General features: G+C 42.1%; 1 protein-coding gene across 2 annotated transcripts in view; it reads left to right on the top strand.

Annotated features, from left to right (window-relative positions):
- LOC142564633 (uncharacterized) overlaps positions 1-11893 on the top strand; it is a 36130-nt gene extending 24237 nt beyond the window's left edge. Inside the window, exons 6-10 of one of the 2 annotated variants that reach the window (XR_012824633.1) lie at positions 1279-1355; positions 8085-8193; positions 8668-8733; positions 9572-9676; positions 11746-11893. Coding sequence is in view for 1 of the 2 variants with exons in the window: in XM_075675706.1 (XP_075531821.1) it covers positions 1279-1355; positions 8085-8193; positions 8668-8733; positions 11746-11818 (325 nt within the window). In the remaining variant the exon portion in view is untranslated. The remainder of the gene's footprint in view (positions 1-1278; positions 1356-8084; positions 8194-8667; positions 8734-9571; positions 9677-11745) is intronic. The other variant, XM_075675706.1, reaches the window with a different exon arrangement.
- The last annotated feature ends 1507 nt before the right edge of the window (positions 11894-13400 follow it).

The following is a 13400-nucleotide window of genomic DNA, read 5'->3' as shown; positions in this document are numbered from 1 at the left end:
CCCGTAATTGACTCTTGCTTAAGTAATTGATATTGTCACGTGGTGGTGACGTTGAAGACCCCAGTAGCAATACTGTGAACGACAAAATTAACTTTTTATTGGGCGAACCTGTGCCCACAAAACACGCTACACTTATAGCACAATGATAGCGGCGAACACGGTCGGCGATCGTCGAAAATCTGATCAGCGGGTCAAGCACGTCGGCTTTTATACAGCAGTCATCGAACGTTTCAGACTAATCGTTGGGACCCGCGTGCCTTCCACAAAGTTTTATACCATTCGCGTCAGGCGATGAAATCAGATAACACAAGGTTCGGCGACAACAGACAGCGGATAGAAGCATCGATAACTTTCCAGAAACTTCGGATACATGCAGGCGCGTTCCGCGCTGTGCGATAACATTTGTTAGGCAGTGAAACGTGTCGCCCGATAAAGACAAGTACACGTGTCAATATTTTCATAGCGAACAAAGAACCAGGAAGAGCTATTTCTTCACCGGAGAAATCTTACTCCTTAGTAAAACTCTGTACTCAGAGTTCAGCAATCAGCCACTTTGTAGTAAAGTTACCCTAGAATAATAAAAATAAAATAAGGCTACCTTTAATAAAACGCCTGTGGGACAATAGGTAGTTCCTGCAAGAGGCGGCTGCTTATCAACATTCTAAAGCGTTAGCGCACGTCCGAAACAAGTTCCTTAATTTGCCGCCATAAGAAATATAATAATATTTGGGGTTTTACGTGCCAAAACCACTTTCTGATTATGAGGCAGGCCGTAGTGGAGGACTCCGGAAATTTTGACCACCTGGGGTTCTTTAACGTGCACCTAAATCTAAGCACACGGGTGTTTTCGGATATCGCCCCCATCGAAATGCGGCCGCCGTGGCCGGGATTCGATCCCGCGACCTCGTGCTCAGCAGCCCAACACCATAGCCACTGAGCAACCACGGCGGGTGCCATAAGAAAGCGTAAGGCCTCGTGAATAGAATCATTTATCGAAGAATATGGCTGATAATTTGTTTCCTAAAACTAACTTGCAAATACAAGGAAATTCATGAGCTTCTGCCAGACTATAGTAAATATTTACAGAGCAACAACCACAAAAAACACTATTAAAAAATCACCGTCAGTGTTTCTTCTTAAGGGTGGAACAGCTTTGATCTGTCTAGTTGTCACGGTTTTGATTACATTTCTCTTGTTGGTATGAATGCTTGGAGCGTGTTCATTATGACATTCCACAATTACTTGGAGGTATTTTACTATCCAATTCATGCTTTGCAGGCCTCCAAACGAGGGAAACCCCAAGAGATTGTTCGACTACATTGGTAATTCCACTAACAATAAACTTGGTGTCTCAGGTGGGCGCAAAAGAATTTCTCACTTTTATTACTTCATATGCGTTACGTACAAGGTTTCATATATTACCAACTTGTCCCTTAGGTCCTCGTTAAACGACATGCTTCCGCCATATTGAATAAACTTCGTATTTCCCAGGTGGTTTACTAAGGGCGACGCGTGCAAATTTCACTGAATACGTAAAAAGCGTAAGCATTTCTAGGATGCTTATGACTGTTGAGTGGTCATGAGCCGCCATGCTTTTCTTTAAGGGACGGCTTGAAGAATGCTAAAGTGTTCACAACGGCTCAAGAATCAGCGAGGATGGCGACCGTGTAGCGGCGTGCCGAGCGTCTTATGTACTGCATGCCTCCGCACATTAACGTTGGCGCTGCAGGGACACCGAAAACTAACAGAACGAGAAACGCAAGAAACAATCAGTATAGAAGAAAGCGAAACTTCGGTGCAAGATGGTGGTATAAAATTGCGCTATATACACAAATATGGAGAGGAATTTACAATCTAGAGGTAAGCCAGTACGGCCCAGGTGGCAACCCCCATGCAGCCAGGCGTTGACAGTGTTGTCTACCACGTGCCGGACAACGCTGGTCCTGCTCGTCACGACCACAGTAAAGGTAGTGATACAACCTAAACGCTATTCTGAAGCCAAAGTATACCGTGACACTATCAGTGCCCGACTTGGCTACAGAAGTCGAGAAAGTGTTTTTCATTGCTTGATCGCTTAAGCTGGGACAATGAGAAACACGCAAAGGGCGATGTTCTCCGGCGAAAATGCCTTAACCACCTGCGATGTCGGTAATGTTCACAGCAATCCGCATTCAAGAAATTACATAAAAAAGCGAAACATATCGCGAGTACAACGCAGTGCACACAAATCCGGAATCTAATTTGACTTCATTGTTTATTGAAGTCTGTTGGAGGAATGTTTAGGTAGGATAATACAAACCCTTTGTGCAGCGTGGAGACGCGTAAAAAAATACACCGTCCCACCTCACAAAACTTATCTAAACATGCATGATCACTCAGACATCTGCCCCGACAAGAAACATATTTGAATACTGAAGGTAACCGCCGTATCTATTATGCACAAGGAGACAAAGCTTGGAGCAATCTGTACGTTTCGATTCATTGAAATGAATCCAGGAGAAAAGATAGAGCACAACAAGACAGTAAGTGCACGTTGTGTGCGCTTTCTGTATATGCTTATCTGGAAGAACGCTTTTTCCGCGTCTACTGTAATTCTAACGGCGTGGTTTAGAAAACTAATTATCAATGTCAGTAGATCTGGATTTAATATTTCTCCTGCTTGAATGTTTTCAACGAAATCTTCTATTTTGCTGTAGCCCGAGCTGAACGATAGGGACAAAAGCAGGGCACATTTGTCACACACAGCGCTAACTTTATGCAATATACTTATTTTCAGTTCTCGCCACTATGTATACCTGGACATAAATCTGTTGTTGAAAGGTAACGCTGTGTGTGTGATAAATGTACATTCCTGTTGTACCTGTCATTCAGCTTTCGCTACAACAAAATAGAAGATACCGTACCAACAGGCCCCTTAGCTACCCTCATTCATTTCAACAAAAGTGTTTCTTCGTGTCGATGAAGAGAAGCGTCAAATACTATCGCAACTTCTGGCTACTCATTTCGAATGACTGCATAATGCAGCATATAGTTTCTCAAGTGTTCGGATTCTTCTGAAGTTGCCTGATCTCCCACTACAGACATTAAATATTCTTGCATTCCTAGATGTACTTTTCTCCCAGTACTGAATCTTTCTGCATTGCTCGAGTTATGTCTATCAATCTTCTGAATATTACTTCATTGTTATTTTCTACGTTAACAGAACGATTGCATGCGAGTCTGACTATAAGATGGTAATGATGTAGCGACATAGTTTACTGTGCTTGCTTCATTTTCTGCTGTGTTATGAAATGGTTTTTCAGTTCCGAAAACGTTTTCATGGCGTCAGTTATCTCATCAGTTTATTCTGCTTTTTGAAGAGCCATGGCGGATTTTGTGCTTCGTGCTTGTGATTATACAAAAGATGGCCTATGGAGAATGCAGCTAAGTATGTTTTCTAACAGCACGGTACGTTCGTTAAGGTCTTTTAACACGTCCGGTTACCGCTTAATAGTAAAAAAAATGTGACCCTACCACTAAGCATAGCTCCCGCGCTATATGTATTCATTGTTCTCATCCAAAAGAATTAACACGATCCTCTTCATATCTGATTTTCACTTTTTGTTTGATCGAGAAGTGGGGCTCTTGATATCAGGTCTATTTTATTACCATACATTTCCATAATTTCACCATATAGTCTCCTTCAAACAACTGCGAGTACATTCGCGTAAATTTCAATCGCTTTTCCTCCGAAGGGCCTCACAATCAGCCTCTTTCTGCGCGGGGACTGACAACTTATCTCTGTGCCGAAGGGTGGCGAATTCATGATTGTTGGCTTACGCTGGCCAATAAAATTGCATTCTCTCAATAATATTCGTCCACTGTCCATGTTGCAGCTGTTTAAAGTAGAACACAACCATTTTTTTCTATCGAAGCGGATTTATGACTGAGCTTTGAGAACCAGACTCCTGGTCGCGAAGTTTAATCTATCAACACATTTTATCAAGCTCTTTTTTCACTGCCGTCGAAGGAATACCGCAACTACCTTTACCTTACACGTTCTTGCAAAAATTGATACAATGTGCTTAGTATTAACTCTGCACTGGGTATCTCTGTTTTTTTCTGCTGCCAACTGTTCAATACTGCCTCGCGTGTAATGAGATATTTTGCCGTGCAATTGATATTTAATTTACGTTTCTTTCGGCGAGGAAAGCTTTGAGATTAGCATAATTATAGAAGCATTGAAATATATTTTCCCTCGGAGCGCTTCCAATATGTTAGCGAGAAGTTGTACCTTCTGACAATATTCTCGCAACTCTTTAACGTCTTTTCGATTACTGAATCTAACTTGATCAATGCATTCGTGTGGGTTTTTAGATTTCTTTCAGTAGCGAATTCTTTCTTCAAAGTTTTCACGGCTGTCTGGTAATTCCCGTTGGAGTACTGTAGCTTTTCAATAAGTGCTGCTGCCCTCCCGTCAAGGATGCTGAATTAGTAGTGAAATTCTTGCCTCTCTGTTCCAATCTGTTGAATATAAACTGTGCTTCCAAGTCATTCCAAAGACCCTTCCCACGTCCACTTGTTACCGTAAAACCTCACCATCTCTAGTTTCCGTAGCTTTAGATAACTTTCACATGCAGGAGACTGATTAACTGACGTGATCTGTTCACTTTCTTTTGCGGCATTATCTTGAGCAGCCGTCCTTACTATTAAATTCTTCTTGTTGGGTTATAGCTTTGAATTATTTTAAATTATCTTAATGCCACATTTCACTACTTTTTTACATTCGTCGGTCACGCTTTTTCTCTGGGACAGATGACTCCATCTGTGTATTTGCAGCTTTCAAAGTTTCTGTTATGCCTTTGATTTTCCTAAGGTTTATAGAGAATTTCTATAGTCTCCTTCCCTCATTTCTTTTTTGGCCTCTGTTATTAGGTTCGTTATCTGCATCCTCAATGTTGCCCTCTTCAGCGAAACGACGTTTCGGCTCATGCTCAACAGGAAGCTGCACATTCACGCTGCACTGACGGCATCTATTCTTCGTTGTGCGGTTTGTGTCGGCTCCATGGCATCCTCTCGCAGTGGGAATTCGCACGTCTGCTTCCCCGTTTGGCTTTACTGTTCTACTCTAGGTTTGCGGGTCAGCCCTTGCCACGGCACTTTGTCGTGAGCGAAGAAATCTGGTATTCGTGATGGTCAGAACCGTTTACTCTGGCGATCAGAACATATAGCTGTTCCGATGAAGGCTCTTCTTCTCTCAGTCTTTTCCTGCTTCCTGCTATTCCTACATTGTGTAAGTAGCGTCTTTTATGGGTTTCTTCGCATGCACTAACATCAAATACTCAAACAATAATCTGCGTGTGTTCCGGCAGTACTTTAAAATTAAATTATGTGGTTTTACGTGCCAGAACCACTTCCTGATTATGAGGCACGCCGTAGTGGAGGGCTCCGGAAATTTCGACCACCTGTGGTTCTTTAACGTGCACCTAAATCAAAGTACACGGGTGTTTTCGAATTTCGCCCCCATCGAAATGCAGCCGCCGTGGCTGGGATTCGATCCGGCGACCTCGTGCTCAGCAGCCAAACACCATAGCCACTGAGCAACCACGGCGGTTTTCCGGCAGTGCTTTCACAGTAACCTACGACTTGACAATACTTCGTTTAAACCGAGAGGCTAAGATTTCGAACTGCAACGGGGAGGGCCGGGCTGCGCCTGTAATGTTTGGACCTGGTCCGGATATCGACCAGGTTTCTAATAACTGGGTCGAGCGCGGGTGGGTGAACGCGTAACATTTTCTCGCTCGCACCGAGCCAGCGCCTAAAAGAAACGGCTTGTCGGGTGCTTTAGTTTGTATACCGGTACCTTGTAGACATGCGTTCAGTATTTAAAGGTGTGCATTTGAAACGTACAACAAATCGCCAATGAACAAGGATAATAGCTGGAAATGCAATCCCGTAAATATATTTTCTACTGTCCGTCCCTGTTTGTTTGCGTTGTGTTACACGTTCAAAATTATTCCTTACAATCCGGTCGAGTGCGCTGAAATTTCATGCGCTTTCCTCCGGCTCATATTTTGCCCTCTCCGTACCAAAGTGCGGGGAACACTGCCCCAGCGACAGGCCTCTTGACGTCCACCGGGCCTTGATCCAACGTACCAGTGATCTTGCGTAGATTGTCATATGGACTATAGACGAGGGGACCCTGCCACTCTTTCCCTTCTTGTAGGCGCAATGAAACGTTTTTCTCTCTATCTCCACAACTGTTTCAACTCCTCTTCTTGCTTCAGATAGGACGGAAGCAATACTGGAAGCTCCTCTAATGCAAGTGAAAGCGTTTCGCATCTCTTCATCTTACCTTGGAAGCAGAGTACGGCCATTTTTATCGGCAATCCTAATGAGATTCGTTCTTGACATTCGGTTAAGCGTCTACATTGCGATGCACAAGTGATTTGTCGTCTCAGTGGCTTCGGAAGGGCTGTCTTAGCCCAGCATATGACCATTTCGTTTCTTGCCAACTCGCTCCTTGCAACGACTGAAACCCTCATAGCTGTACACAAAGACGTGAGCACGTCAAAATGCTTCAGTTTTGTAAACACAGTAGGCCGTAAAAAGAACAGGACACAAAAGCACATGCGTAATCATTACCCGCAGGATGACCACTAATAAAGAACATTTCAACACGTTACATGGTTGACAAAAGATAAATACCAAACCATTTACCTTGTGTAAAGCTTCTCTTTAGATGGTAGTTCGTACTATCGAGCAGGAGTACTGCTTCCTTTGCTCCTCGATGATGCAATAGACGAGGCCGTGGTTATCACTGAGACATGCATATGTTCAAACGCTCACACAACAACAAAGCTTACTGGCAAGTTGAGGCAACAGTGAAGACGGATATTCCACTATTAGGTACCACTTAATAAGTCGCCGACCGTAGCCATCGTTCTTCGGGATTTTGACGTGAACTGACGCGTCTCCGTAGGGACATCACAGTAATCACCATCCGTTGGCCGGATAGTAGGGGTATGAGCTTGTTTGGTCGCCATCATGTGCATGGGATGCAAGACACATAACGCAAGGCAATAGAAAAAGCTAATGAAACGTACAGATCAATATCGAGGACAATTTAAGTGCTATGTGGGCTACAAAAACTGCGTAGAATAGAAGAGCACAGATGGCAAAATACTAAGCACACGCTCGCTTCTTGTGTCATGGTTTCTCTCCTTTAAGATTAGACGGTTCCAGAGTTGTACGTGCACAAACTATGACTTCACTGTAAGGCCTGCCCTACTAGTTTTCCTAAAAATCGACGCCCATTTCGATAAGGTAGGGTAATTTAACATGCACGTAAGCTTAAGTACGTGAGTGCGTTTGCCTTTTGCCTCCATCGAAACGTGACCGCTCCGAACGGAACCGAGTTCGCGACTACGGGTTCAGCAACGAAACACCTCAAGCAGTGATCTACCGCGCCGGGTTCTTTCTGCTACGGGGATATTTCTTTCTTGAAGTGTTTCAAATGTCTGCGGCACCAATGTGCAGAAAACACTATATACGCCTGCGTATGAACTCTGTAATAGGTCGTTTTTTACCTAGAATAATAGGCGCAATATATTACGTTATTGTGTATAGTATTTACAGATAATAATAGTCTGGTAATGGTAAGTGATAAACACTGGTAATGTTCCGGTAGCAGAGGCGTTAATTCTTAGAAAAAAAAGTAAAATATTCCATTGTTATACAGTGCCTATACACTACTGAGTAATGTTGTTGAAGACGTTAAAAGAAATATATAAAATCAATATAATCCATCATTTCCGGATTGATGCTTTTCGTCTAGCCTCTTATTGGGAAAGATTATACTTACAACAGGGCTCTTATTCTAGACAGATGTTAAGTTTCTCACACAATGATCTAGTGAGTTATATCGCTCTATAACCTCAGAAATGCGGCAGGCGAAAGAACTATCTATAAAAAACTTGATTGTTGCCTTAGTAAACGTTGATGCTGTTTGGCTGTTCAATTTTACACTAAACTGCCTGCCGCTGCACTGCTAAGCGTAGGCAACTACTCAGAAATGGTCCTCACTAAAGTTCCTTCTGTTGCAGAGGTCGCCACAAACGGCACATTTTGCAGCAGTGATACAAGCGCTGCATTCATAAGACATCATTACAGTGACTTGAATTATTGGAGCACCGCAAAAGCGACACTTTTTCTGTGAGCAAAACAAGTAGAATTACCTTTTTTCGCACATTTTTGCAAGACCCAAGTAAAGAACACTTGCGGCCTAACACAAGACACAGTTTATCTATTTTAACCACTCCGCCAGAAGTTTTAAGTCTAATTCACGTTCACGTATGGAAAAATCAGAACAGATTTCTTAAACCCCATCAATGGAAATAAAGATAGAGAGAAAGGTTAATTTACAGAATTCTTAGTGGTTACGGCATTCACTATTGCGTAAAGAATGTTTTTAATTTCTAGTAAAAGTAGATTCTATGAACGCCCGCATTCCCTGAAAAAAGAATTTGCCGGTATGTTCCATGGATGTTCCTTTGTGCGAAACACCTTAACTTTTAATTAGTGAGCGTTATTCGACAATAAATAAAATCGTTTAATTTAGAGGTACACATGACGACTGCACTATATCTCACGTGCCCTAAACCATGAATATACATTTCTGCCTGGCAGATTTGGCTCGCCAGACTTTATAATTTTATATCAAAAAGATATGAGGAAGATGAACGAGACTTTCTCGTAAGTAACATTCGTTTGTTCTGAAATATTTCTAGAACTTCTTAAGAGCGGATGTTCCACGGTGCTACTTGCATGCATTTATTTCCAGTACGGCAAATAGATTTTTGTAGAAGCAGGACATAATTTTATTCAAAGCTACATGGCATGTAAAGTCAAAAATCCTACACCGACGCTGGTGTAACTAAATATTTACTAGAACGAGTGAGGTTATCTTAGTGAGCTTTCATTAGTGAGGTTATCTTATGACGAATTGTACACCACCGGTACAATGGTCAAAATTACTGTTTGCCTTCGCAACAAAGAATGAGAGTGGCTGCTTGAGGATCAAAGTCCCTGTCCTAGCTCAGCAATACCTAAGCAGAATGCATGCTAACCACAGGGCTTGAAAGGGGCGCTCGAATGTAAAGCAGCTATCAACTGTTACGCCAGTACCCTAGCTAGGCCGAGTGAAGGACGTCCTCTCGAAGCGTTGCCGTCTTATTATCGCAGGAGCGCATGGAGTCGTAGATTGATGTCCAAAAAGTCTAGTAGTTTAAGTCTTCCTGATTTATCAACACTTTAGTCACTCAGCGTGTATTTTTTCAGTGTGATGGCACTTAGAAAGTGGAGTCTTCCTATTTTGTGGTACAATGCTGTATTCGCTTTTAGCGTCACATTACTTGGTGTTACTCTCCCATTCAAGAGACACCAGAAATTGCCCCTTGCAAAGAATGCCTAAAATAAAGAACTTGAAACGCAAAAGCTGACTAAAGCATAAAGCAAATTGCAGAATATGCCAATAATAAAAAACTCTAATGTTAGGTTTAGTGCCATTAAAACAGCTTTCTCCTCTTCACAGCTCGACAGGCTCCTGAGCATGCTCCGCTATGCAATATTGCAATGCAATTATAAAATAACAGAACGGGAAAACACAACGAAAGAAGCAAGTATTGTGAAGAGGCGGGTAAACAACCATTTAAGTTTACTGCTTGCACCCTGTGAGAATGCGTACAGCATCGCAGTTTTTATAACACTTGTTCAGACAGAAATCCTTCCTAGAATGCACGGGGCTTGTGATGATTAATTCATCGATTCGCCTGCTGTCTTCGAATATGCATTAGAAAAGGCACCGACGAATTTGCTCTGACACAATAATGTGGCGGTTTCGCCCGACGGGCGAAGCATCGATCGCGATGGCAAATCAGTAGACAGCTATACGAAATACGGCTAGTAATATTATCGCCCCTGTAAACTTAACATTCGCATACCGCCAAACATAACAAGCACGGTGGCATGCGTACACAGGTAGAAATAAGAAAATCTGTCTAGCACTGCCGAAACTTGCTTTAAAAACGCTGGATTGAGGAAGGGTGGCCGCGAGGTAATTGACCTTTGCGATGCCTCTGGCTTCGGCGCGAACTAAGCGACGAAAACAGCGCATACGAAGCACTCGGCGCGCTTTGTACACATCCCAGATCGCTTTCAAGATAAGGCGCCCGCCAGTACTCGCCGAACGCAGCAGCCACCGGAGTAGAATGACAACCTCCCCCCCCCCGTGCACCCCCTCGCCCGCGATGGAAGCTGCCACGCTTGGCTCATGAACAGGGCTCAATCTTGCCCGCGCAAGATTGAGCCCTGTTCGTCGGGTGACGCTAGCAAGTTTCACTCGCACATATAGCATACAGCGCGCGGCAGCAATGTTATCGTTGTTGGACCTTACGCAGATCTTTACGGCGACGGTGACGATGATGGTAGAAAAGTGTCTGGAGTGTTCATATAACTGCTGTCGCCATAAAAAGGCAATAGGCTCAGTTTGGTATTCTCCAGAAAGTGCGTTCTTGCGGGGTGCTAGCTTTTCACGCAGAAAGTAATGCTAACGGAAATACAACAGCTATGCCAACAAACTGCTCTTTTTTTGACAGAGCAGTATATGCCAGTGTCTCTGTCGAAGGAAAATTATATTGCAATGCGAAAATTGAAAGTACTTGCCGTTTTTCTATACATTAACATCACGGTCATTCACAGTGTCTCTAGTGGCAGAAAAGATCGCCTTTCCTGAAAACTAGTGCACTATCCAAGTGCGCTGAGAATGATAGCGAAATTACGGTCACTCGGTCTGAAACGAGGCCTGAAAACTTTAGCTGCTGCTGTGAAAGTGGCTCAACACGCATCTGCTCACTTTCTTTATTTCACCCTAATTACTCAGAATACCTTTTATTGTGTCCCATTCCCTCAGCGTATACTAACAGGCCGGAGAAAGCTGTAGCAAAGGTGGACCACTCGGTCATCCTGTTAGATTTAAAAATATATATTATTATATATCAAATATGTAAGCTAGCCTAGCGTTTACGACAAACATACGCAAGTATTTCTGAAGACTTCAAGCGAAGCAATACAGTGACTGTATTGTTTGAAGTATGTCATCACCAACCGGGTAGCGTTTTTTTTTCATGTTTTACAAGTATTCTACAAAATACAATTCGCAGGGATCTCTCAATTCCGAATCTACCCTTACAGTAGCAGATATTTTTACATAATTGGGCCGTGCCTTGTGAACGTTCCAGGGATCAATTTTTGTTTCATTTCGCTTCTTCAAAAACAAAAATATTTCCTCTTAAAAGTAACAAAGGGAGTAACATCATCCCGATCACTCTTAAGCTCAAGTAAGGCAGTGTTGTTTAAATGAGGGATTCAATTTATGTGCTATATTCCCTTTAGATTTTGGTGCTAGAGTGAGTGACGTCAAGGTAATTTTACTACAAGTTTTGTTTTGAGTACCAAACTTGTCATGAAATAAAAGAAGCGAGATCGTCATGAGCTAGGCCCTCAGAGGGACTGCCTCCAGGAAACTAGAATGAGAGTAGAACATTTGTGTACCCCAATTTCTATATTCTAAAAACAATAAAGTAGAGTTATAAAACAATTTAACTAAGCAATGGCGTCTTAGTGATGTACGTATCAGTAAAAAAGATATTTCCAACAACATAGCATGTACATTTACTGCAAATTGAATTGTTTTGGCATATTTCGCAGACGCTGCCCCCGCTACAATGAAGACGACAAAGAAGCCACCAGTACGAAAATTCCAGTGCCCCCGGCTTGCTGAAAGATGATGCTTTAAGTGCACTGCCAGCCTTTCTCACCAAAAAATTAAAACTGCAAAATTACCTGCACCGGGGAAGGGCGTATTTGTCATTTCTTTCGAAGTGGATATTTACAATCACATTTATTTTCAGTTAGAAGGCTGGGAAGGGGTTAAACACGATTATGTTAATATTCAATCGAAGCGATATTCTCTTCAAAAACACCATGTGCCAAAAAACGGAACTACCAATAAGGTTTAAAAGGTCACTAAAGAGAAACATCAATAAATTATTCTTTTAAAAAAATCCTATTCAGCTTTTACTACTTTGTTTAATTTTACGACGAATTACGTAGGCGAACGTTCTGTTTTTTGAAACTGTGCTTTTATTTATTGATGACAGGTCAAATATACCAAGAAAAGAATATATAGGTCATGTTCGCTCTTTCTTTCCTAATTTCGAACGAGAGTCGCTGCGCCGGTACGTAAATGTAAAATCTTAGATATGAAATACATTTTTGTGTTTGTGACAAATTGGCTAGCCGAAATTCCCAAAATTGGTCGTGCTAAACCTGTGCCTCATTTTGAAAACTGATAAGTGCATATATAAAGATAAACAATTAGGTAAGTCTTAGCAGCCGCCGTAAAAATGTTTACCGGGCCGGGCTCGTAGGGGAATTTCCGGGAGATGTCGCCATTCGACATTCGTTTTTGTGCCTTCGCTACCTTAGTAATCCTTCTCTTGTCAAAACGGTAACTATTAGGACACTGTACAAGGACAATTTACCTTTACGGATGAAATCATTTTTCTCGGAATTGTTGCTTTTAGGCTGGTACCTTTGATTCTGGCACTTGCGTCTGCATAGCTTCATCACGGTGTTCTCGAACACGAAAACTAGGCGGAACCTGCCAGTTACTCATTTCACAAAATACATGCCCAAATCAGTCGTTGTGTGAAGACCGACACATTTCCTTCGATAATGGTGCAGCCTCTATATATCAGACACAGTTGCGGTGAAATATCTGAAACTTTTATTGATTTAATTTTTTAATCTTATTTTACAATTGAGCAGTTATAGCGATGGGCGATGTCTTTGAAAATGTTTTTCACATTGTCGCCTTTATCTCCGGCAGAATACAGTTATCATGTTATCATGTGTCTTCAACCGAGTCGTCAATGATGTTGCCACGTAGAGATTTGGTGCTTTTAGTTTCTAAATTTTTCATAAAAGCTAGATGAGGTTTAACAAAAGCGATCTAAATTAAGAACTTCCATGTAACTTACCCTACAGTGCCTTAGATCCTGAAAGATACTAAGTAGCACAGTATTTTCTGCAGACAGGAATAAACTCTTGCGCAAGTTTCGTTGGATCGGTAATAATAATAATGAAGGAGTGTCAAAAGGATAAAACGCAACTATAGAACTAGAACTGAAAATCAATCTTAATAATGAAAACCGTTCTCTTCACACTTGCCAACGTTTGAAAATGAATACTAGAAATTTCTTGCCAGTCCAGCTTATTTCATTGCTAACAGAGCTCCACAGGGCGTACTACTTCAGTCGCCGAATAACGGGTGTCTTTCCCCGGATTCCCTAGTTAATAAC

This window comes from Dermacentor variabilis, chromosome 11 (assembly GCF_050947875.1).
Source record: "Dermacentor variabilis isolate Ectoservices chromosome 11, ASM5094787v1, whole genome shotgun sequence".
Lineage (NCBI taxonomy): Eukaryota > Metazoa > Arthropoda > Arachnida > Ixodida > Ixodidae > Dermacentor > Dermacentor variabilis.
Note: the sequence above shows the minus strand (reverse complement) of the source record. Positions and strands in the feature narration are given on the sequence as shown.